Source organism: Rhipicephalus microplus, chromosome 8 (assembly GCF_043290135.1).
Source record: "Rhipicephalus microplus isolate Deutch F79 chromosome 8, USDA_Rmic, whole genome shotgun sequence".
Classification (NCBI taxonomy): Eukaryota; Metazoa; Arthropoda; class Arachnida; order Ixodida; family Ixodidae; genus Rhipicephalus; species Rhipicephalus microplus.
The window spans coordinates 123,843,846-123,869,639 of NC_134707.1; the positions used below are offsets into that span (position 1 = coordinate 123,843,846).

The 25,794-nt window shown below is 44.9% G+C and overlaps 1 protein-coding gene across 6 annotated transcripts in view; it reads left to right on the top strand.

Moving 5' to 3' along the window:
* The window catches only part of LOC119164566 (juvenile hormone acid O-methyltransferase), a 162,962-nt gene that overhangs the window by 35,336 nt on the left and 101,832 nt on the right, over positions 1 to 25,794 (top strand). For 5 of the 6 annotated variants that reach the window (XM_075872568.1, XM_075872570.1, XM_075872569.1 and 2 more), the window contains exons 2-4: positions 13,964 to 14,260; positions 15,919 to 16,216; positions 24,868 to 25,036. In XM_075872568.1, coding sequence (XP_075728683.1) covers positions 13,964 to 14,260; positions 15,919 to 16,216; positions 24,868 to 25,036 — 764 coding nt within the window. The remainder of the gene's footprint in view (positions 1 to 13,963; positions 14,261 to 15,918; positions 16,217 to 24,867; positions 25,037 to 25,794) is intronic. The other variant, XM_075872572.1, reaches the window with a different exon arrangement.

The window sequence follows — 25,794 nt, forward strand, 5'->3', positions numbered from 1 at the left end:
CAGTAAGGCACTAGACATTGACAATATCTAAATAAAACCTATAAAATATGTCTTAGATTGCATTACTCCTGCGCCCAGCCAAATTTTTAATTTGATACTTGAGTCGGGTGTTTTTCCAGAAGATATGAAAAGAAGCAGAGTGACTGTGTTGTTCAAGGGTGGTGACAGTAACCTGGTGACTAATTATAGACCTATATTCATTATTCCTGTGTTTTCTAAGGAATTAGAAACGTTAATCTATACGCGTATATCTGCCTTCTTCTGCTCCAGAAATATAATCACTGACTTTCAGTTTCGTTTTAGGAAAGGAAGGTCAACGGAGACGGCCCTATTAACACTTAAGGAAATGATACTGCAAAATTTTGAAAGAAATCTTTTCACGTTAGCTGTTTTTCTTGATTTCAGCAAGGCTTTCGATTGCATTAATCATACCGTTTTACTGCTTAAGCTTGAATCATACGGAATCCGTGGCACGGCACTTCAGTTGATAAAGTCATACTTGCAAAATAGACAGCAATGCGTTAAGTTAAGCACTCATACGTCATCATATTTACCTGTTCTAAATGGTGTGCCCCAGGGAAGCGTACTGGGGCCGCTGTTATTTAATGCTTACATAAATGACATCGTGGATATTTATCCCAGTGTGAGATTTGTTATATATGCTGATGACACGAACTCACTTTTTTCAGGCCCTGACGCAAATGAGCTAATTATCCGGTGTAATAAGCTATTGAACAAGCTTTTCTTGTGGTCTAGCAAAAATTTATTGAAAATTAATCTACTGAAAACAAAAGCCATCGTATTCCGAGCTAAAAACAAAATATTTTCATCAACACAAGCATTAGCTTACGCAGGTGAAGACATTCGTTTTGTGGATGAACATAAAATTCTTGGCGTCACGTTTTCATCAAACCTCAGCTGGAACCAACACGTCGTTGACATCTGCAAAAAAGCCTCTAGTGTAGTTGGTGTGCTAGCTCGTTGCAGACATATCTTACCTGCAAAGGTGAAACTGCAAATATACCATGCTCTTTTTTCTTTCGCACATAAATTACTGCAGTTTGGTGTGGGCAACCACGACAAAAACTAACATAATGAAACTTCCGACCATGCAGAAAAAAATTATTAGACATGTCGCTAATTTAGATTATTTGTCATCAACACAGCTTGTGTGCCGGGACTACGGTATTATTAAAGTGGAATATATGTATATCTTTCGCATTCTGCGATCCTGCTATTTCTCCTCCATTTCGTGTAAACAGTTCATTAAAAATACCGCATGTCTAACTGCAAAAAAAGTTTTGTTAGGAACAAGAAGCAGTGATGTTTGAATTGTTCCGAGGTTTCGCATTAATTACAAATCTCAAACATTGCAATAAAATTTACCAATGATTCCTAATAAATACAGTCACGTAAGCAGTTTCTCGTTAAAAGAACTACGATCCTTTTTTGTAAATATAGGCTAACTTTTTCACGTTTAAAATGTGCTGTCTGTACGATAGTACAATTTCATTTTTCTTTCAGTGTGTGCATCCATGCTGTACCGGATAAGTTATATGATATAATTCTGTCTGTAAAATTTTGTTTGTCTGACATGTTATGTACATTGTATGATGCAGCACATACACGAGGAGCAAATCTGTATGTCTTCCCTGATATTTTCATCATTTATCTATTTTTAAATATTTATTATATTTTGGCAATAATGGTGTTATGGTTGCTGGATTTTTCTTTTGTTTTTCTTCGTTTTTTTCTTTTTGCTCGCGTCCATGTAATTTTTGTGCTATGCTGGTATAAGGATGTCTTCGTAGGAATGTATAAATATGTTTTTATTACACCGTATTTGGTATTGTAATGCTAGCTTATGGTCTTTATTGTTATACACATCTTTCTCATTGTCCCACCTGCCTTGTATAGTGTTCACTGGCATCGTCAAGCTGTCCATAAACAGCTTTTAGCCAGTGAACCTCTCCAGAACCTGTTTCTTTCTGGGATATAAGATGATTTGATTTTGCGTCAAAGACGGTCGACAAAGCTGACCGTTTTTTTTTCAAATCAGAGGTCCCTTTCATTTGTTTGTCGTTCCACTGGCGAAAACGTGCACGCATGCAAAAAACGTGCCAGAAGCTTATCTTGATGATACTTTTACAGGCACGAGTTGTTTAAATTCATTTTGAAGCTTTAAATGACTGACCTAAGTCTGCTTGAGAATATTCTGCAGGCTGGACTCTGAAACTCGTTCCAGCTGAGCGCCTCACAACATTGCGATCGCAACTAAACCTAAGTCACGTGTTAATCATCACGGTCATCCCATACATCAAGCACGCTGCTCGGCCAGAGCACGCCTTCTTTGTCGTCTTCATCGTTCACCAGCAAACGAGCATGTGTGACGGGCTTATTAGCTATGTGGTCGGGAAGTATACTTGGCTAGTTAGGCTAGCACATGTTACGAACAAGGTAACTAAGCGAGGTCGTCGTAAGACTGAGGTAATTACGCCGAATCCTAATAAAACCACCATAACTAAGTCAGGTAAAGCGAGAACAGTGCTAATTAAATTATGCTCGTTGACGCACTAACTGAATCATGCTATTCAACTTGACGTTTATCGTGAGCACGCTGGTTAAAACCGGGCTGATTAGACGTTGCTAACATAATTACTATTAGAATCGCCCTAATATGAACTGAGGTAAACAATTCTATACTAATTATAGATTTGCTGTTTGAACATTAGATAGTAGGAGAATCATTGCTGTTTAAATTGAAACCTTATAAAGTAAAACAAAACTCTTCAGTTTATGTTCATGAGGCCCTAGGTAGTTAGGGAGGAATCTGGCTGGAAGAAGGCCACTTACTACTATCACGTGGTAAAGCATAGTTGCGCCCGTGCGCTGCTGTGGAAAATCTTATATACGACATCATTGCGAGTGAAAAATCACGTGTGCAAGTCTACTGTCTTTCATTTCAGCTATGCCTTGGTTGCTTGAAATCCCGATAACTTTTCATGATGATATTGGACAATTGTTTTTGTCTTCATATATTTGTTATCTAGACGAGCGAGAGCGAATGAGGGGGACTGTCTCTGCACAGTGTAGCGAAAACAGTTGCAGAAGATATGGTCCTGTCTTTCCGGTGTCACACTGCGTGGTGATTTTATGAGTCTGCATGTGTGATCCCCCTCTCTTTCTTTCTCTATTTACTGTTCTTTCAACTCCCGATCCCTTCCCTCTGTGTACGGTAGCACACAGGTTATGCCAAACTGGTTAACAGCCCTCCCTTTCCTATATCGTATTCCTTCCTTCCAAACCTACCTAATTTTGGCAAGAAGTGGAAAGTTTTAAGGGCTCGTTTGTCTTTGTTGAACACAAATATAAAAGAGAACGAATAGACAACACTACCTAGGAAAATATGAGGCATGTTATGAGAACTAAATGTAATGTAGTTGTGAAGAAGGGAAAATGGACGAAAATATGACTTGCCATTGACATGATCCAAACATGCAACTTTAAATATCCTGGCCGAAGCTCTACCGCTTAGCTACGGTGGCATCTATTCTCTGATGCACTTTATAGGGCATATGTGTGGATTTAGATGTGGAGCCTCAGTCAACGCCACCTGTTGCCATTACAGCGAGTGTGAAACACGGTTTCTTGCCTGTTTAGCGTCACGCAGTACGCAATTTTATTTCCTACACTTCCCCATACACGTTTTTATGCGTCCCGTATACTTCCTTGGTATTATTGTTTGTTACGTATTATTGTTATTGTGTCAAAATAAATAAAATTATTCCGTGAATGTACACTTTCCTTCATTCATAGCAAGGGTGTTGTTCAGGCAGACCAGAGGCCTTGAGGTGGTATGCGAATGCGAGGGATAATTCATCAGCTGCCATCTCGTAATAAGTTCTCGTATTACGTGACGACAAACAGACAAGAACGAATGTTCCACACTCGCTGTCATGGCAGCAGGAGGCGTTAACTGAGGCTCCACGTTTAAATGCACATATATACCCGATAATTTGGACGGGGTTATTTGTGCCACCATAGCTCAGTAGTAGAGACTCGGACGTTTTATTTGACGGTCGCAGGTGCGCATCCTGCCGGTGGCAAGTTACCTTTTCGTCTACTTTCATATCACCATATTTACATTACAAATACTTCTAATAACTACTTCTATATTTTACTTTGTAATATTGTTGGTTAGTTCTCAAGAAAATAGTGCGTCTAACAAATCAAACAAGCCCTTCAATTAACACTCACCCTAAATATGTACGATCACACTGACTGTTTTTCATTCTTGGCTGAAGAAGCATAATGAATTAGAAGGAGATAGTCGACGTTGAGCTAGCTTTGAGAGGGAAAGTACAGGAATTCAGAGTCTCGCTTCAGAACAAGTACTCGGCCTTTATCCAGGAAAACAGCCTTAGCGTTGACGCAATGAATGATAATCTGACGATTATCATTACGGAATGTGCAGTGGCAGTTGGAGGTACTGTAGTTAGACAGGACGCCGGCAAGCTGTTCCAGGAAACGAAGAATCTCATTAAGAAGCGTCAAAGCACGAAAGCCTCGAGTACAACCGACAAAATAGAGTTGGTAAAGCTTTCGAAGTTGATTAATAAACGTAAGGTATCCAATATAAGAAGGAATAACATGGACAGAATGGAATACGCTCTGAAAAACGAAGGAAGTGTAAAAGCTGTGAAGAGAAAACTTGGTATAGGCAAAAATTAGATGCATGCACTAAAAGACAAGGAAGGCAAAGTGACTACCAATATGGATAAGATAGCAAAATTAGCGGAGGATTTTTACAGAGATCTGTACAGTAACCAGCACAACCACGACCTTAATATAAGAACTAGCAGTAACCGAAACGACAACCCACCAGTAATGATAGAAGAAGTCAGAAAAGCCTCGGAGAGCATGCAAAGAGGCAAAGCTGCTAGTGATGATCAAGTAACATGAGATCTGCTGAAACATTGAAGTCAGATTGTGTTAGAAAAACTAGCGACACAGTTTGCGAGGTGTCTTCGGACGGGAAGAATACCAGAATCATGAAAGAATGCTAAAATCAACCTAATACATAAGAAAGGAGATGACAAGGACTTGAAGAATTACAGACCGATCAGCTTGCTCTCCGTAGTATACAAGCTATTTACAAACATAATTGCTAAGAGAATTAAGACATTAGAATTCAATCAACCAAAGGAACAAGCAGGATTTCGAACAGGCTACTCAACAATCAACTACATTCATACTATCAATCAGGTATTAGAGAAATGCTCAGAATACAGCCAGCCACTATACGTAGCCTTCATAGATTACGAGAAGGCGATAGACTTAGTAGAAATATCTTCAGTCTTGCAGTCACTGCGGAATCAATGTGTCGACAAAGCATATATAAATATCCTGGAATAAATCTACTAGGGTTGAACTGCTACCATAGTGCTTCATAAAGAGAGCAATGCAATACCAACCAAGAAGGGTGTATAGCAGGGGTACACAATCTCCCCAATGCTAATTACCGCGTGCTTAAAGGAGGTTTTCAGAGGCCTAGAATGGGAACAGTTAGGCATCAGAGTTAATGGAGCGTACCTAAGTAGCCTGCACTTCGCCGATGATATTGCATTGCTGATAACTTGGGGAACGAATTGCAACTCATGATTACGGAGTTTGACAAGGAGAGCATGAAAGAAGGTCTTAAAATTAATTAGCAGGAAACGAAATTAATGTACAACCTCGGAAGAGAACAGTGCTTCGAGATAGGTAATAGTGTACTTGAAGTTGCAAGAGACTATGTCTACTTAGGACAGGTAATAACCGCTGAGCTGAACCATGAGACTGAAGTAACTAGAAGAATAAGAATGGAGTGGAGCACATTTGGCAAGCACTCTCAAATCATGACAGATAGATTGCCACTATCCCTCAAGAGGAAGGTATATAACAGCTGCATCTTGCCGGTACTTGGCTACGAAGCAGAAACCTGGAGATTTACAAAGAGGGTTAAGCTTAAATTGAGGTCGACGCAACGAGTAACGGAAAGGAAAGTGGTAGGTGTAACCCTAAAAGACAAGAAGAGAGCAGAGTAGATTAGGGAACGAACCGGGGTTAAGAATATCATAGTTGAAATCAAGAAGAGGAAATGGGCGTGGGCCGGGCATGAGCACGTAGAAAGGATAACCGCGGGTCATTAACGGTCACTAACTGAATTTCTAGACAAGGCAAATGGGTTAGGGGGAGACAGAAGGTTAGGTGGGCTGATGAGATTAAAAAGTTTGCGGGTACAAATTGGCAGCAGCAAGCACAGGACCGAGTTGACTAGCGGAAGATCTGAGAGGCCTTTGTCCAGCAGCTAACGTAGTAAGGCTGATCATGGTGATGATGAGTGTCACACCTGTCCCGTTATTAGGGAGGCGATCGCCGGGCTAATTCCAAGAGCCGAAGTATCGGCCCCCCGAACCGCACCACGAAAGCGTGGACAATTTAGAAGTGGTCCTTATTGGTGCGCCAGCGGACGCCGGCTGTGGCCCAAAGAACAAGACAGAGCCGAGAGTTGATAAACAAACAAAATTATATTCTCATTAACGGCAGATCAAAACGCAATACACACGTATGCACACTCCACAATAGTTACATACAATACGTCACCAAACAAACAATGTACTACACAGTACAATCAACCACACTTGAAACAACGGACACAGACAACAATACGCACTACAATGCAGTCGCATGCATTGAACAACCAAGACACTTAAAGACCAAAGAGATATAAAACCTATTCAGTCCAAAGTCCTTGGAACAAAAGTCTGAATGATACTCTTCCGAGAATCACTCACTCAAAGTCCAGCGTTGTTGTCGTTCCGCAGCTCTCTGGAGTTTCTCTTCCAGGAAACCTCCCGTCTTCAATTGGCCACTCTTCAAACTTCAACTTCTTCGCCGGAACCCGTCGGCTTCACACACGCAGCTGTTGCCCGCGTCTTCGCTCGATAGCGGTAAACCCACGCTCTTGCCTGTAGCTCGAGCCGTCCCTACGGACCACAAACTTCGCCGACTACACGGCGGACTCTCTACGCACTCTCGCGCTCACTTCCGTCTCCTCCTGTTCTGTCACTACGGGCAGAACCTTCGCCGACTCCACGGCGGAATTCCTACGCGCTCTGGCGTTAACTTCCGTCTCCTCCTGCTTTCTCGTCTCGGCCGCTCGATTAAATACCTTCCGCGCCACTTTCCAGAATTTTCTCGTCCTTTCGTCGGCGCGATACGCAGCGAAGGCTGGAGAGAGGCGAGACGGTTTGTCAGCCCTCCGCGTCGGGTGACTCAGCTCGGCGTAGCCACGCCTCCTTCGTTCTGGAAATTTCTAGCGCTTGCCCGGCCGCCGCTGTGGGGTGAGGAGGTTCGTCTGCGAAGCCGTGCTTCTGCGAGGAGAGCGCGCGCCCGGGAGCCTTGGATGTTTGCTTTCTTTTTTTTTTTCTTTTTACCTCGCGGCGTTTCTACCGCCCGTTGTCGCAAGGATTTGGCGGCGCGCTCTCTTTTTAGCGCTCGTTCTGTGACACTGCCCCCCCACTTTAAGAATATTATCTCATAATATTCAAGACCACACAAACGAGCGCGGAAAGTCACCACACACTCTCACAGACTGTAACACCATCAGTCGCTCATAACACTTCACATTCACAATAGATCACGCAATACAATCTTACATTGTAGTTCAATTCCACAACACATGAAATATAGCCACAGGTACATGCCTACAACACTTCATCACACATTCCAAACAATACAAACGTACAAAGTTCTGTCGATACAACAATTATACAACACTTTACATCACATCATCGCACAGAACACTGACTCGCTCGACATACACTTGAGACACAGGATAACAAGAACAATAACACAACATATGGCACTCAACACTGCCAAACACATTCTGGTTCGACCTCAGCACTTATCCTGAATACTTCGAACAGCGCTTGCGCCCCTTTTTGCGGTGCTCGCTCGATCTCTTCTTGTGCTTCCACGTTCTTTTCCGGCGAGCCCTTTCCAACGACGATATCTGAGGCGTCGTCTCAGCCATCGTTGTCTCTTCCGACACCGTTAACGCGTCATTACATTCGTCGGGTCCTGTCTGTTTATTTACCCGCTTGATCATGCCTCTACATTTTGCCCGGCTGGCCAGCTCCGTCTCCTTTACACTGTCAGTCGGTTGAGGTCGTGCCGACGTACGTCCAGTTGCTCGGCCTGTGAACTTATTCGACACGATCGTCTTCTCCTTCGCTGTCTCTTGCGCCGCAGCTTCTCCTTGGGCTCTAGTGAGACTCGTCACGGGATGCTCCTCCACTGTATCTCGCGGCCGCTGTGTTGGCGAGGGCTCTATCTTCGGGTCTTCTCCCAAACATTCTGGATCACTTGGCCCTCGCGCCCCGTCGATGTTTCCGATGACAAGGTCATACAGGGGGGTCGTCATGCATAACGCAGTAACCTTCCCGCTGAAGTACGGGGTTTCAACCTCAATTTCTGCTTCGGGAAGCATCCGGACCGTACGGTCAATTAGGCAAACCGGTTTAGTTCTGCCTGTCAACTCTCTTTCCCGTACCAAATTTCTCCGCACGATAACAGTGGAACTGCCGGTATCTCTTAACACCGTAATCTTTTTGCCCGCAACTTTTCCAGGCAGCGTTGGCATTCCTTTCGTAACACCGGTTGGCTGTTTTGACATTACAGCACCCACAATAGGAATTTTCTCCCCATTCTTCAGCTCTACGAATCCATCGGTGACGGCATTATCACCGGATTTCGGTGCCGCTTGCACACAGGATACCTGGTGAGTTTGACTCGCTCCGTTTCGACATGCATCTGCTTTGTGCCCAGTCTGACCACACTTAAAACATTTCACTACCGTAGGGCTCGTAAAGATCGTTCGACAGTTTTTCGCGCGATGACCCACTCGGTTACACAGAAAACATCGCGGAATGCTCTCTGGTGCACGCTTCTTTTCTTCGGGAGCCAATTTCTTCGAATCGTCGGGGCACTCCTTCTTTACCTTGGCCAAATTAGTGCCACCTTGCGCTTCCAAGAATTGATCAGCCAATTCAAGCATTCCTTCAAATGACTCCGCCTTCCTCTCTTTCAAATACAGCGACAGGCTTGGGTGGCAACTAGTAAGAAATTGTTCTCTAATTAGGAGCTCTCTAAGCTCATCGTACTCCTGTGCTGTCCCTGAAAGTTCAATCCATCTGTCGAAATAATGGCAAAGTCGGGCGGCATACTGCGTAGCCGTTTCACCATCAGCTGGCTTTCCTGTCCGAAATCTGTCCCGGAATCCTTCCACGGTAAATCTAAATCGCTTCAGCAAAGCAGCTTTCACCTTTGCATAGTTGGCTGCATCGGTCGGCGTCAGCCTACCGTACACACTGAGCGCTTCACCACTCAAGCAAGTACTCAAAGCAGTTGCCCATTGATGTTCCGGCCAATTCTGGCTCTTCGCAATCGTCTCAAATCGGTGAAGGTACGCGTCAAGGTCGTCCTTCCTTTCATCAAACGCCACGAGCAACTTGCTTGGGTTCAAGCGGAAGCCATGATCTTCCCGTTCGCTGCTTTCAACTCTAGGTTGGACGGGAGTTTCACTTCGCTGTTGCAAACGGAGCCGTTCGAGTTCTATCTCGTGCTGCCGCTGCCGTTCCCTTTCCTCTCTTTCTTCTTTCTGCTGGCGCTCTTTTGCCTCTCTTTCTTCTCTCGCCCTTTCGGCTGCCAACTTTTCTCGCTCCAGCTCCAACTTCAATTGCTGCTCTCGTTCTTCCTTCAGCTGTCGCTCTTTTGCCTCTCTTTCTTCTTTCGCCCTTTCAGCGGCCAGCCTTTCTCTCTCCAACTCAGCTGCCTTTTCTTCCTTGGCCCTCTCTGCCGCCAACCTCTCTCTCCACCTCAGCTTCTTTTTCCGCTTTGGCTCTTTCGACCGCCAACCTCTCTTTTTCCAGCTCGGCTGCTTTTTCTTCTTTGGCTCTCTCTTTTTCTTCTTTTTCCTTCTGGGTGACCCACTTCCGTAGTTCGACGCCAGAAAGACCCATCTTTTCACCAAGAGCAACTAACTTTTCGAGATCCATTGTGTCTCGCAACTCGCAACTAAAACCTTGCCGCGTGCAAAAAGTATCTGCCTAAATCAGTCTATCGGAACACTCCCCTGCACTCGTTAACGAGAACACTGAACAACACACAAAATCGTTCCGATAGCACTATCAACAACTCGAGGCTCTTTCTCACCACTTTGGACACACTGTGCACCAAAAGGTCCTGTCTCGCGGACGCCAGATTAATTGTCACACCTGTCCCGTTATTAGGGAGGCGATCGCCGGGCTAATTCCAAGAGCCGAAGTATCGGCCCCCCGAACCGCACCACGAAAGCGTGGACAATTTAGAAGTGGTCCTTATTGGTGCGCCAGCGGACGCCGGCTGTGGCCCAAAGAACAAGACAGAGCCGAGAGTTGATAAACAAACAAAATTATATTCTCATTAACGGCAGATCAAAACGCAATACACACGTATGCACACTCCACAATAGTTACATACAATACGTCACCAAACAAACAATGTACTACACAGTACAATCAACCACACTTGAAACAACGGACACAGACAACAATACGCACTACAATGCAGTCGCATGCATTGAACAACCAAGACACTTAAAGACCAAAGAGATATAAAACCTATTCAGTCCAAAGTCCTTGGAACAAAAGTCTGAATGATACTCTTCCGAGAATCACTCACTCAAAGTCCAGCGTTGTTGTCGTTCCGCAGCTCTCTGGAGTTTCTCTTCCAGGAAACCTCCCGTCTTCAATTGGCCACTCTTCAAACTTCAACTTCTTCGCCGGAACCCGTCGGCTTCACACACGCAGCTGTTGCCCGCGTCTTCGCTCGATAGCGGTAAACCCACGCTCTTGCCTGTAGCTCGAGCCGTCCCTACGGACCACAAACTTCGCCGACTACACGGCGGACTCTCTACGCACTCTCGCGCTCACTTCCGTCTCCTCCTGTTCTGTCACTACGGGCAGAACCTTCGCCGACTCCACGGCGGAATTCCTACGCGCTCTGGCGTTAACTTCCGTCTCCTCCTGCTTTCTCGTCTCGGCCGCTCGATTAAATACCTTCCGCGCCACTTTCCAGAATTTTCTCGTCCTTTCGTCGGCGCGATACGCAGCGAAGGCTGGAGAGAGGCGAGACGGTTTGTCAGCCCTCCGCGTCGGGTGACTCAGCTCGGCGTAGCCACGCCTCCTTCGTTCTGGAAATTTCTAGCGCTTGCCCGGCCGCCGCTGTGGGGTGAGGAGGTTCGTCTGCGAAGCCGTGCTTCTGCGAGGAGAGCGCGCGCCCGGGAGCCTTGGATGTTTGCTTTCTTTTTTTTTTCTTTTTACCTCGCGGCGTTTCTACCGCCCGTTGTCGCAAGGATTTGGCGGCGCGCTCTCTTTTTAGCGCTCGTTCTGTGACAATGAGATTATCAACATGGAGCTGTGAGTGTCACGCTAGAGATCCTCATGAGGGAAACGCAACAAGAGAAACATATTATTCCTTTCCGATGAAAGGTCGCAGGTTGAATGCACGTCAATTAGTGCATCATCATGCTTTGGAGGGTTTGCCTAATGAGCGAGGGAGACAACTTAAGCAACAATAATAGCACAAAAGTAAAGCAGGATCTAGAGTCAATCATGTATTTGCAGCTGTCGAAATCATGATGAAATAGTGAGGTTCAGTTCATGAGAGAAGCTTTGTCAGATACTCCTTTTTTACGAAATGTTTACTATTTCCGTCTGAAGAACGAAGATGTAAGCGAATACTTCCGCGAAAGTCTGACTTCTTATTCTTGCATAGTTACTGAGGGGCTGATAACTGTATCGATTTCCTTCGCCGGTCGGAATCGAACGATTCAGTTAGGAGAGATTATTATTAGCCGATTTACTCGGCAAATGACACGTATGTTAGAGATTACAATTAGCGTGCACTGGGAATTTCCGCTGAAACAGCTTCTTTTTGTTGCGACGCAATGCATCACATCTTTCCGTATATGTATATTTATTTGCGCAGTTAGGCCAGTCTTCTGTATGAAGTGCTGTTTAGTGGATTGTGTTGCTATCTATCCAGCGGTCGTGATTGGTTGTGCCAAAGTACCAAAAGCCGGCGTGCTGAAGGTAGCAAGAGTGTTATGACTGTATTCCTTGGCATTTCCAAGAAGATTGTATGCATGTACTTGCGTAACTGCAATGAAACCGTACGAACATGTATCACCAACTGCTAATGCGACCGAATACACGATGGTATAATAGCCGTTGCAAAAGCCGCGCCTGCGAGACGCCTCCTAAGCACACCTTTCTTCACACCAGAAAGGTTAAGGTGGAGAGAGCAGAGACACGGTGGTATGAGAGTGCCTGTATCCTGCTGTAGAACATCTTCTAGGGCTTGGAGGGAGTTCAGGACACGGAGTATATACCTTACACCATGGTATAGAGGTTGATGTGGAAGAGCATATCTGATCTCGCAGCGCTAAATATTTGACGCAAGACAAGACAAGGGACGAAGAAGGGGAACCAAGAGACAGTCTTAATTAGGATGGCAGTGTGCCTGCTGGTCCATTGAAACATTCGGAGAGATCACAGCAAGGATATGAATCCATTGTTCTCCGACGCAAGTAGCTCTGTTACGGTTATCTCATGGGCCACTTCACAGATTTCTATTGCATTGTGAATGTTCGCGATTTTCTCGATAGCTCCTTAGGAACAAGTGAATACGTCAAGTGGAAGTACGTGCTCACCCTAAGAATTGCCCCCACAAGGTCATCTCACGCGAACAAACGACTTCCAATCTACCAACCACCATGCCTATCGATGGGTCATTATACGAATTAAGTGTACAATAAATGTTAAAACCTGTACTGTGTAATAACATGTAGTTCTTCACGACAGTTATTCAAAGTTTACTGTTCACGTCTCACTTCCGAAAGTCTTTTTGTGATAAGCTTGTGTATACGAAAGTATTTTATGCCAGAGTCCACCAGGTCTTGAGTGATGTTTGTCCAGAACGAAAATGCTGTGAAAAATTGCCAGTATGAGATCTTTAGAAAAAATTTGATGACCTCTGGACTGTGGCAGCTGATGCCAGGTAGGCTGCTCACTTTGGCATAGTCACATAGTTTCAGGTGCGTTACAAATCAGCATTTTATATCTTACACTTTCTTGTCACAGCTCTTTTGGTAGGCGTTGCGGTATCGCCCTCCGGGAAAAATATAGTGAAAAACATTGGCGGTGTATCTGTGTGCTTCACTGGCAAAGGTCGTCTCATTTTGCGCGTTTTCAACATAAGTGCGAGTTTGTCAATGTCTTAATACACCACGAGGTGGATACCTTAGCCAAAGTGTCAGTACCACTCACAGCATCGACTCATTGCAAAAACAACTCTGCGACGTGCGCGTACATCAGCTGGCTGGAACACTACGCTTGTCACTGACGCTCGTCTCGAGTGGAATCCCAGCTCTGCCATGCAGGACACACAACGCGCTTTTTATTTCCCTGTAGTCCCGCCATGGTTTCCAATAACTTAGACCATGCCTATGGAATGGTGACCGTAGACCAAGTTCTGCATCCAATTAGCCACGCTCCTCTGGTGGTCGAGCCGATTTCTCTGACTACACTGCTGCAGTTACACAAGGGTATACTCAAGGATTCGTTTATTAAGTATTTGTTTAATGAGTGATCATCGACGTTATTCGTCTGGATAGAGAATTACAAACAAGCGTTAACGTGGGTGCATCTCCGTTAAACAGTTACATAGCTGCAAAACAATAGACATTGTGGAAACTTTGTTGTATTACGCACAATGAACATTAAAATATTTATTTGACAACAAATTTTATCTTCGTCGTACTGCGATTGCTATGACAGAGGTATCAAACGTATTTTTTGTCCTCACTGTTTTTCAACAGGTCATTGCTGCCATCAATAGCGACAACAATGTGGGCTTCTTGGCTCTCAAAAGAATCAACCAAAGCTATCGTACGGCTACAACCAGCATGGAGCCTTGATACGGGTGCCTACGAATCGCTGAAGCCATGGGTCCACGCAGAGAATCTCAGGGCTCTCGATGCTGTTCGATTCTCCCAGCCCGCCATCCACGCCGATCAACAGTACCTTGACGTTGGTTGCGGATCGGGGAGCTTTACAAAGGAAGCACTGCTGCCACGAGTGCGACCGGAGTGCCGGCGTATCGTTGCGGTTGACAGGTCAGCGGAGGAAATACCCTCAACTTCTGATGCATTATCTCATAAGGTCTCAGTACACCACACGAAGATGTGATTTCAAAAACTGCACATGCCGCTACCCTTATTCAATATTAGATAATACTAGTCGTCTTTTCATAACAATATGTGGTGCAGTGGCAAGCACAAAGGCCAGAAAAATGACGTTTATCGACGTTTCAACCTGAAAGCGATGTTTTTTCAAGTGAGTAGTTGACAATTTTTGTCACTGGAGAAGAGATGGCGCGGTCCTTTTGTAACTTCGTCGTGTAGAGACGCGCTAGTGACTATAATGGGGAACTGTGGACAGGCGTTTCATGCCAATATGAAAATTTGCCGTAGGAGCGAGCTGAGCCCAACAAAGACGAGGTGTCACCTTAATAAACAATTTTTGGTAGCACAAACAATAGGCGGAGGTCGCCACGTTTGTAACGTGAGTAATTACAAACCACCGTTTTGAGCGCATGGCGCCGCTCTGTTTCATGGCTCGGAGTCTGTAACTGTGCACTACCCGCATTGCGTGAGCAACTTCAGTTTCCAGCTTGCGTATTGTATGACCGCTGGGTATTTTGGACCTCATTCTGAGTGTGTATGTATAAACTGTAGAGCCGGTACGGCCGTGACATTAGACGTGCTGACTCCAATCTCTTCGCGTTCGTCTCGGTGGGGCATGCATGAGACGTTATGCCCACTTAAATAGGTGTAGTGACACAGGTTCCGATCGCGGCTGCTGTCCGTTAGTAAAAACACTTGAACTTATTGCCACACCGCCCCATAGAGAAACATACTTACATAAAGAGCGGACACTCCCATAGAGCCCTGTGGCCAAGCTACTGAGTGGCTTTCAGCGCCACGAGTGGCTGGCTAGACCCAATAACATCTCAAGCATAAATAAAAGAAAAATACTTTTTTTCTATGCTAGGAATTGAACCTGTGCCCTCATATTCCGAAAGTGAGTGTGTCTATCACTAGAGGCTCCACACCCATGCATCCACAAAGGGAATACATGTACAGTGCATCTAAACCACATGCATGTGCTCTGTCCGTCCGTCCGTGCATCCATCCATCCATCCATCCATCCATCCATCCATGGATGGATGGATGGATCCATCTCTATCCATGGGTGTCACCCCATGGGTGCATCCCATGGGTGTCACCCCATGAGTGCATCCATCCATCCATGGGGGTCACTGCAGTTCGAGGGCCCCGGGCGATTGAAATATCCGAGGTCCTCCTCTACGGCGTCTCTCGTAATCATATTGTGGCTTTGTGATGCTAAAGTCTTGATATTATTATTTTAACATGTTTTGATTCATAGAGGCTGATTGACAGCGTATATCACATTTGCTCTAAATAACTTATGTATGAGTGGTAGCATGATCTTCTTTTTTATGACCGCTTAGGAAAGCTCATTTTCTAGTTGATCTCAAGTTAATGAAGCTTTGAAGTACACAAAAAATGCGTAGCTTATGTGATATTTCAAGTGCAACTAGAGATATTGTGTTTTCGCGTGCGCGAGAGAAAAGTGCACTTGAGTGGTGCTGATTCTTGTGAAGCTGATGAGCTCCCATGCCATGAATATGAGCTTCCCACGCCAAGCGAAAGAGTACTGAACATATATGGCTTTTTATTCTTCTAATAAGGTGCAAGAAGGTGTTACATGATGCAAGGGAGAACTTCAGTGACGAACACATAGTCTACGACACCATGGATATTGAAAACCATGACCCAGGGAGCCTCACCGAAAGATACGGTGCCTTCGATCGCGTCTACTCATTCCTGACTTTTCACTATGTGGCGGATATCACGAAGGCCTACGGCAACGTTTGCAAGCTGCTGAAACAAGGGGGAGAATGCCTGGTGCTCTCCGTCGTGAAAGCCGACGCCATCGACGTTTGGAACGAGGTGTATCAAATGGAGGAGTGGAATGCACTAATAATTGTGAGTCTGAATGGTTGAAAAAAACTAAGAACTCTAGTGCCTCTTTCATATCAATAATGACATAGAGAACCATAAAAAAGTTCATCTTTCACGCGAACCATGCGCTCAGTAATATCACTGGAATGGCCCATTATTTTCTTAGAGTTCGATAGTGTATCTTGTAAGTCCCCGAGGTGTGAACGTACGTATTACGCTTAAGTTCTTTTGTTTTAATGTGTCCAACCTATCTATACTTATGGCCGAACACACTGCATTTGATTGATATGTGTGGTTTACCATCTAGAAATCATCATATGGTTATGAGAAACGCTGTAGAGGAGGGCTGCGGAAATTTCGCCCACCTTGAGTTTTTTAACGTGCAGCCAAAACGAAGCGCACACTGCCACAGCATTTTAGCCTCCATCGAAAACGCAGCCGCCGCATCCGGAATTCGATCCCGCTACCTGCCGGGCTGAGTACATTTGAAAATGTGGCTCACCAGTCTAATTTCTAGTCTCTTAAGATGGTTAAAATTGCTTCTTTAATGATGATACCAAGCTTGTCGTAGTAGATGCTCTACTAAGGGTAATAGTTTTCACTAGCTGTAGCTGGCGTAGAAACTTAAAGAATGCAGTGACTGTGAGAAAAAAAAACGCTCTTGGTGGCGTTTCTTTGAAGATCGCTGGCAAAGGTCGTCGAACTTCTGCCTGGAGAGAGAGAATATAATGTTTATTTCACGTTATGTCCGACAACATTGGCGAGTAGGTACTGCGTAAGAAATGAATGCTATCTAGGAGTAACTTGAAGAAACGAAGTTTTTCTTAAACTGAAAGCCACTGGTACGTTACAGCAATATGTAGTTCTAGTGCAGCGTAGTTAACACTGGTTTTTTCGGTCATCTAATTGCATTGCCAACGCCGCGTAATAAGCACTGCCGTCTTTACAATTACGTATCTATGCATTTTACAAAAAAGTTACACACTACTAATTGGCCAGTACTGATATTGCGCCAATATATACGTAATAGTTATTTTTTGACCGACAGTGTCAGCCCATTTCAACGCAGAAATCAGACCAAGAAGATAGGTCTCTCAAAAGTGTGTTAAACTGGCACCATTCTATTGAATCTAATGACAGACAAAAAAGCAGGAAAGGCACTCACACGAAACTTCTGTTTCGAAATATCCTAAAGCCTACCGTCTTTAAAACTGAAGCTACCTCCAGCTTCGTCTTTGGGAGTAAAACCCCATGGCGACATCAAGTCCCAAGTGCATTCTGCGTAAGGGGTAGCATCAATTATTTGCGTTAAATTGAATCAACCTTGCTACGAACCCTCTACGCGGCTTTGAAATAATAGGCGCCGGATTGATTGGTGGGCCATTTGGCACCACTTTCTTTTTTCTCCCGACCTCAATGAAGTTCATACTCAATGACTCATTTTGTAGTAGGTGGTCGGTTCTGAACCATGAAGTCAGTATGATAATCACATTTTCTCAAGCCAAATGGCAATGTACAATTCTAGTACGTAGGGTGCTACCTAGAGGTAGCACATACAGGCACTCCAGTACCACACTATATTACTGCCTTGTTGCACGTTGTTTTGTGAAGAATGAATACAGGATGCGTGTTTTATACACTGTGACAGTTACTTTCATTCTATTTTTAAGCAGACGAAGTTCATTTCACTCTGTTTTTTTTGAAGCAGTTGTTTGAATGTGTGGTAGAACACCCGCTTGCCATGCAACAGACCAGAAATGTTTTATTATTTATTTTATTTCCTTCTATATTTTTTGCTCACAACTAACGACGCCCATGCCGACACCGATACGATTGCTGACGCCGGAATTTCGATGAAGCAGGCTCTTTAAGGTTATCGCGTTAAAAAAGTAAATTTGTCGTGGAACACAATTATGTTCTCACTAATAAATGTAATATAGTGCTATTGTTGTCACATTCAACAAATTAATAATTGACATATGCAAGTTCCTTGAACGGGACACGTAACTTTACTCTTCGAGCAAGCTATAAAAAAAAACACTTCAGAATTGCGATTACTTCCCAACGCTCAATCGCGTTTCATTTGTCTGAAAGCGAGTGATGTCTTCTTTCTGTGTGCTTTCACACCAAGTTCTCTATCTCCTGCTTTAACCTCTGTCTCTGTGGTTCTTGTGCGCTACGGTGATACAGTTGTTATGTAGCTCGGCTGCTGCCCCGAATATTACGGCTTCGATCCCGGCAAAGGTATTCACGTATAGATGGAGGAGAAATGCTCAAAACCTGCGTGCTGTGCTGTGTAATTGGATGCCAAAGAAGGCCACTCTATCAAAATTTTGAAGCCATACACTGTGGCGTGTCGCATCAGCGAATCTTAGCTGTGGCACATAATACAGTAAATGTTAAAAGTACACCATTTCCAATGGCGTTTGACATGCTCATGCTTCATATTTTCTGCACTGAACATCTTTGAAGTCTGCTCTTCTTACAATCGCAGGCAACAAGAGCTGTTTCAGTGCAAAAAAAATCTAGCACTACTTGTACATCAAAAGAAGGCAGAAAGAAGGCATTTTGTGGGAACCCTGACAGTGCGGTAGAAAAAGAAGGGCATGAAGACCTGCACGAACACGTATGCAGTATTCAGCTATGTATGACTTGTCTTATTTTGACACTCTGACAGAGAACAGATAAGCTATATGCAGATTACTCAAGTAGAGCGAGTGTTGGTACATCCACGCTCTGCAGAGAGAAGTTTTTTTGGCAAGGAAGAAGAAAATAGTTAAGCTGATGCATAGCGCGATGCGAAAGAAAGAAAGAAAAAAGGAAAGAAATAAAAGAGAAAAGAAAGAAAAAGAAAGAAATAATGAAAAAAAGAAATAAAGAAAGGAAGAAATGATTGAATGTAGTACATAAGTCACGCTCAAGACCAGCTTTCCTTGGCACCCTTTTTTCGGTAGGGCAAGGGCTAGCGTTTTTTTATGGTGGTGAATATACCTTGTAAAAATGGCTCATCTTGCTCAGTTGTGAAGAATTGTATTATATGTGACTCAAATTTTGGAATCACTGCACTTCAGTCTATCTTAGATTTATCGTCAAGCAATTTAACGCATGCTATCGAGAGCAAATGAGCTTTTCTGACAGCAATAAACGGCCCAACGAGTTCATAGATTACGTTATTGTTTTGTTTACGTGTTGGTCTTGTCCTTGATTTTGTGAGTGCTGACATTAGCTTACAAAAACCGACTTGCCCAGCAGTTCGCCTTAAGCGCTGAAACTACGTTCGTAACACGCGAGAACTTTTGTCAGAGTGAATCCTCTATTCACCGTTTTACATCCTCAATTACATGGACGAATGCCTGCTTGAAAGGAAAAAAAACTAGCTTTGAGAGAAGATTTCATTTTCATTATGAAACTTTTCTGTTTTCAACGCTCCCTGTTGTGGCATCCGTTAATGCTCGGTCTCGGGAACTACCTACTTTGCATGAAGTGGCACCAGAGTATTTTGATGCTAACATTCTTTGTTATCCATGCTTCCTTGTTTATGTTTGTTAAACAACGTAACTCTGTAAAAACAGTATAGTAGCAGTCACTATTGTTGAATGAGGAGTAGCAACACGAGTGTTATTGCAAAGCTACCTTAAGTGATCACTTTCAGATCAGCTTCGTCCGAGACTATGAAACATAGTATGATTGTTTACAGATTTGCAAAAACTGTGGGGAGCAGTTCCTAAGGAGGGCAGTTGTATTCTCCAGTTTTGCCATTTTCCTCTTTGCATCAGTCGATAAAGCACCTGCTTCTGGCTGCCGCTGTGTATCCTTACACACGACTACGCTGAAAATTATGAAAATATGGCGAGCTTTCAAATTGCTTTCGGGTGAATGACACTTCCTGTGCTGCGTCGCTAGTCCCAGGTTCACAGACCCTGGACACGAGCGCCATCATAAGCAAGAACTATGGACCATCTCCCCGAAAGGAACCCTGACGGTATGCGAAGCAGCAGCGGTGCACACGCTGTTGACGCGGTTTAAACGGGGGCCGACGCGGGTGCTTAAAGAACGGTTTGAAGTGAAACTCGGCGTAGCGGTTACTCGAGTAAACGTTTGTTTGAAACGCAGACACAGAAGCGCAACGCGTTCAAGACACTAGCGCTCGGCTTCTTTGACTCACGTCTCGTCAGCGTTACCCACGTGCCGTCTTCTGTATTCTAGAACGCGATCGGTGTGCTTGACCAATGCCTCCTAGAAAAATTATGCCTGGAACGTGAACCGCAAACGCGCCGCCCTACCCTCGCATTTTACTCTCCCCCTCCAGTACTGAGGCGAACACCTTTGGCGGTCACGCCTAGAAAACGCAGCAATGCTCTCACAGTTGCTTCCAAGCAGCTGTGCTGTCACGTGACAAAGCGGTGAGGTAATGTGACATGACAGAGCGGTACAGAGGCGAGCGGTTCCACGCGGCGGACAGTTGCAACACGAGGCAGGAGGCATGGACTCCAAGCTTTTGTGCTGGCAGGAAGCTCCCACTTGGAAAGAGAGTGACGTTCCAGGCATAGTTTTTCTAAGAGGCGTTGGTTTGACTCACTCCTCGTCGGTGTGGCTGGTCTTCCACTGCCGACGCTTGAGTTCAGCTTCCCTGGCTCGCACCTCGTCAGTGTTGACGTCACCATTCACAAACGTGATTGGCTTCGCTAACCCTCGCAACGCCACCAACAGCCGGTAAAGGTACGCACACAGTATCGGGAAGCCTGCCGCGACGGCGTCCCACTCATCGGCGCGATCGTGCGGCAAGCAATGGCACGCTGTTCACAATGTCGGCTTCGCAAGATTCTCGAGGCGCTCGGCGGGCGCTGCCACCTTCTGGCAGCTTCTTCTCGCTGACAGATAGGAAGAGTTAGCCCCAATTTGAGGAGTGGAATAGAGCGGTGCCAGCGGTAGAGAGTGAAGCAAGGGAGAACTGACATGCAGCGAGCGCACGGCAGGTGAGCGAGAGTGTCCTCACCACTCACTGCTAGAAGGCCGTGACCTACTTGGCACCGCTCCGACACCTGCGGTGAGGGAAAGCGCCGACAGCGGGTTATGCTCACGCAGGCTTGTCAAGGAGCTGCTTCATGTCTAAAACGTCTCTGGTGGGTGGTGCTTGCAGAGCCTGGGTGTTCTCTCACGCACACGCCACGACGAGTCTTGTTGAAGCGTCGAACACTCAAGTGGCCAGCATTAGTTGCCTCGTAGAGTCAGTAAGTTTCAGCCACGTTACGACTTGTCTGGAAAATTTGATGATGAGTGCTGTGACGTTCGAAATGCTGCCGTAGCTGCTGCTGGTCTAAACCACGCTGGTATCTCGCATAAAGCGCAGCTCATGTAGACTCAGGAGGGTGCCATAAGTGTGATGTCCTGGTCGTAGATCTCGCCGATGGCTGTATTGTTGCACATGGGGCCAAAGCAGAGGTGACAGTTGACGCCGTAGAATTTTAAGCCGGTTGTGCAGATCATAACTGACCAAAGTGCGTTGGTATTGTGGTCTGATAATTATCCTCGAATATGGAATGACACTACGAGTCTGAATGGAATGCAGCTCATTCGCTTGCAGTGTTGTTCCGGTCAGGCTCCCTAAAGAGCTTGAGGTTGTGGTATATGAAGTAAAGCATGCATTCCAGCGGGCCTTTTACGTCTCTTCAACAGCAAAAGACGAGAGCTTTACCGGCAGGTCTTCCATGGCGTTGGACGCAATTTTAACAGATGCCTCAATCTTGTTTAGAGACACGGCACTTGGCAAGTGGTGGACGTCTGATGGTTGTGAGGGTGATTCGGGTGGGGCTTCAGATGGTAAGGCTAATGGTTCTAGAACAGGCTACTTGGATCGACAACCGTAGGCTCTGGAAATGTCAGCGGCTTTGTAGCGCCTGTGGATACAGGGATAGATGACACATGCTTTTCCGGTCCTTTACAAAAGGCATACGTGTCAAGCACGACAACACCTTGTAACTTCATGTTCGCACATGCTGCTGGTCTTGGAGGGCCCGTCAGCGGTCGTTTTTGCTTAAATGTGGCCATGGTCTCTGGTGAAGGTACTCTCGAGGGCAACATCGCGGAATATGAGCTCTGTGGCGGTCGTATTTGTGGCTATTGTAGGGGTGTGCGGGGTGGCTTTCTGCGATGCTCTCTGTGCACGGCTTACAACGCACAACAGTGGCTTCGAAGTGGTTTGCATCGATAGCTCTCATCCACGGTACAGAGTAGGTCGGAGATGATCGGGCCAAAAGTATTCCAAAGCGTACAAAAAATACTTGTCAGTTTGGCATCGGTTTCTTGTCTGATGCCTTCTTAGGCGTACCATGCCTTGGCTGCATTGCTGAGGTCATCTATGGCAACCGACTATTTCTGTTGGCCTAACCAGGTCTCGAGAGCTCCGACAGCTTTTATTGCCGCCACCGAATGTTCGGCATAGTCGTGCACATATGTAAACAGCGTACGGGTACGACACCCGTCTCTCCTTGAGAGAACTATCTGTTTCTGCTTATTTGCTTCACTGCACGCTCTGCGTAAGGTTAACAGCCGGTTAACCCGCTTTTACAAAGAAGTGGCACTCATCGTTTCGGGAATAGAAAATAGGAATATAGGGTTGAGCATGTCTTCAAAAAACAAGGTGCTTCAACAGTGATATTATAACAAAGGGTTTTCGCCAATTTACGAGTGGTCGCTGTAAAGCTGCATTTCAAAAGTTTAGAGTAGCTGTGCAGTAGTAGTGCCAAGACTGCATAAAGTGCGAAGGTAGGTGGCCTTGTTACTTATCACTGTCGATGGTCATTATTTTCTTTCTTTCTACCTTTTTTGTATTCATTTGTTTCTACTTTGGCCTTTCTATACTTTCTCTTTCTTTTGTTCTTTGCCTTCCTTTCTTTCTTCCTAGCTTTTTCTATATATCTAACTAACCACTTTTTGCATCTTTTTTTCTTTCTCCTATATCTGTTAAACTACCTTGCTTTCATTACGCTCCTTTCTTTAACTATTCTTCGACTCCCTCTCTCTACTTTTCGGCATCTGTTTCTTTTTATACATCTCGCTACCTCTGTTGCTTTGTTATGAACTCTATCTTCTTCCGCCTCTCTTTGCTTTTCCCGGTTATTATTCCTTTCTACCTCACATTTTCTCTCTGTATTTGTTTTCTCGCCGATCAGGTTATGAGACCCTTTCCCTGTCATTCTTTCTTTAAAACATCATGTGCAAATCTCCATGGGTATTAGGCAACGCATACTCTTCAGCACCCCACGTACGGCCCCGCGAACACGGCCCAATGTATCGCCACAGCGAGGCTGAAAGTGGCAAGATTTGTAGTCGAGATTTTTAATGATAAGAAAGGCGTCAATGTCGGTGAGTACCGCATAAAAAAGGTCATAATGAAGATAGTGGGAAAATGCGAATGTCTTCATGTGTGGATTGACAACGTGGCTTAGTACCCACGTAAGAGCTGAATGGAACAGCAAGGCAGCTGTAATGAACAATAGAGCATCGTGGAGAAAAAATACGTACGAGATCACGAGAAGGACTTCAAAAGGTGTAGTAGTTACAGATCTTACATTCGGCAATGCGGTCTTGTGCATGAAATTAGATGTATGTTGCGAATAATGTTTGAAGTGAAGCAACCTGGCGTAGGTGGCGCGATTTGGGCGCTCACGGAAATGCACCGAGTCTCGAGGTGCGAGGGGACATGGTATGGAAATTTTTCAAGATCAGCGAAACTAGCCGCACGATAAAGTTTGATAAGCGATGAGCTTGGAAAGCTTTCACCTACTTGTACATAATGAATGTTGATACAAGCAGGGAGAATCCAACCTAGCAAGTGCCAAAGAATGGCTTCGGCAAGAGCAAGAGCTGAAGGGGAACAGAATAACAGGCAAACAGAGTGACCTGTGGAGACTAGGGATGCTTTATAATCAGCACTAATCAATAAAGTCAAGAGGTTTCTAGCAAGAGATTGCTAAATAAGAGATCCAAAATATCTTTCGGGATAGCTCCCCGTACCATGAAGTCAGGACAAGAATAATAATATTTGATAAAATAAACCTCTCAAAACCGCAATATAAATATGAGGGATGCTATAGAAAAAGGCTGCACAAAGTTAGAGCATCTGGGGTCCCTCAACCAGCCTTTATTCTAAGGACATGAACCTCAAGCATGTTCACCTCAACTGCAAGTACGGCCGCTGTGGTTGTAATTTAATGTCGGACCTTCACTTCACCAGTCGAGCACCATGGTGGGTAGCCTGGATAAGAGCACTGCCAAGCAGGGAGCCAAATGCGAAGCGACTGACACACTTCGTGGTGTGTGTGGAGAGGAGGAGGAAACGGCTGAACACCGGCAATTTGCTGTTCAACTTACAGTCCAAGTCAATGGGGAGGAATTGTGTAAAGCATTGGGGTTCAGAGACAGTGAAGGTAAAATAGACTAGGTGCGTATAAATACCCAAAACGAGATTACTTGATTGGTGGCGGTAGTCAAGGCTGAATCTCTCACACGCTAGTTTTAGCCTTTGCCATAATGAACAAGTTAGGTGGCATTAACCGCCATCAGATCAAAAGTAAAGTGCCTGAAGCCCCATTCCGGCGTCTCATGCACGACGCTCTGCGGTGAACGGGGATGTACACAGCCTCATAGTGCGGGTGCACTTATTTATTTTTCAGAATCCTGCATCACTGTTTCCAGGGATGGTACACAGTGATTCAGCCATAAGATCAGCCGAACAACTAGAGGCCCACACGAGAGAAAGCATTTCTACGGCTGGTCTGCACTGCTTAACCTACTACAGGTACAACAGCCGCTGGGTGTTCCGTCGCATGGAAGACTACGTTGGTGAGTTTACTAACAAGCGCGAAGCAAACAGTTACCGGTGCAGGGTAATGGATTTACAACGAATCCATTTCATACAGCTATCCGTATGTTCTAATTATGTGAATTTTATTATCATTTTCAGCAAAAAAATAATAAAGACGAAAACATTATGGCCTGCCCAGTTTTTTTAAATGCAATACCCAAAAAATGAATCAGATATCGCAAAAAGCGTAGTATTCAGTGAAGATTTTCTTTACAATCAGGTACTGTATACTGTTGAAGTCAGAAAAGTTTGCTATTTCGTGTGTTCATGGGAACATCGTCGGCGGGGTAAGCGATTAAAAGCACCAACCCCTCCGCAAACTATTCCGAGCCGAAATTGGTACGCTGAATGATAATAGCAATCTTTACCATTTGATAAGTGCATCCCATCGGTTTCGTATACCGATACCAACTAACAGACAAGAAAGACAGAAAAAGAAGCAAAGGGAAAGCAGAGAGTTAACCAGGTTGCAGCCGGTTTCCTCCCCTTCAATGGGACAGAGGGAAGTGGGAGGAAAAGAATAGAGATGGAAAGAAGGAAAGAGAGGCAAAGTTATACAATACCACACATAGCAGCGCATGCACCGCACATGCGCAGAAGGTCAAAAAATGCAAACAGCCACAGAATAGAAATCAATTTCGACTGCATTAGAAAACGTGCACTGCATTTCATTACGTTAAAGGGGTACTGACACCTTTTTTCGCAGGCGAGATTGCTCTGCCATACATACTACCTG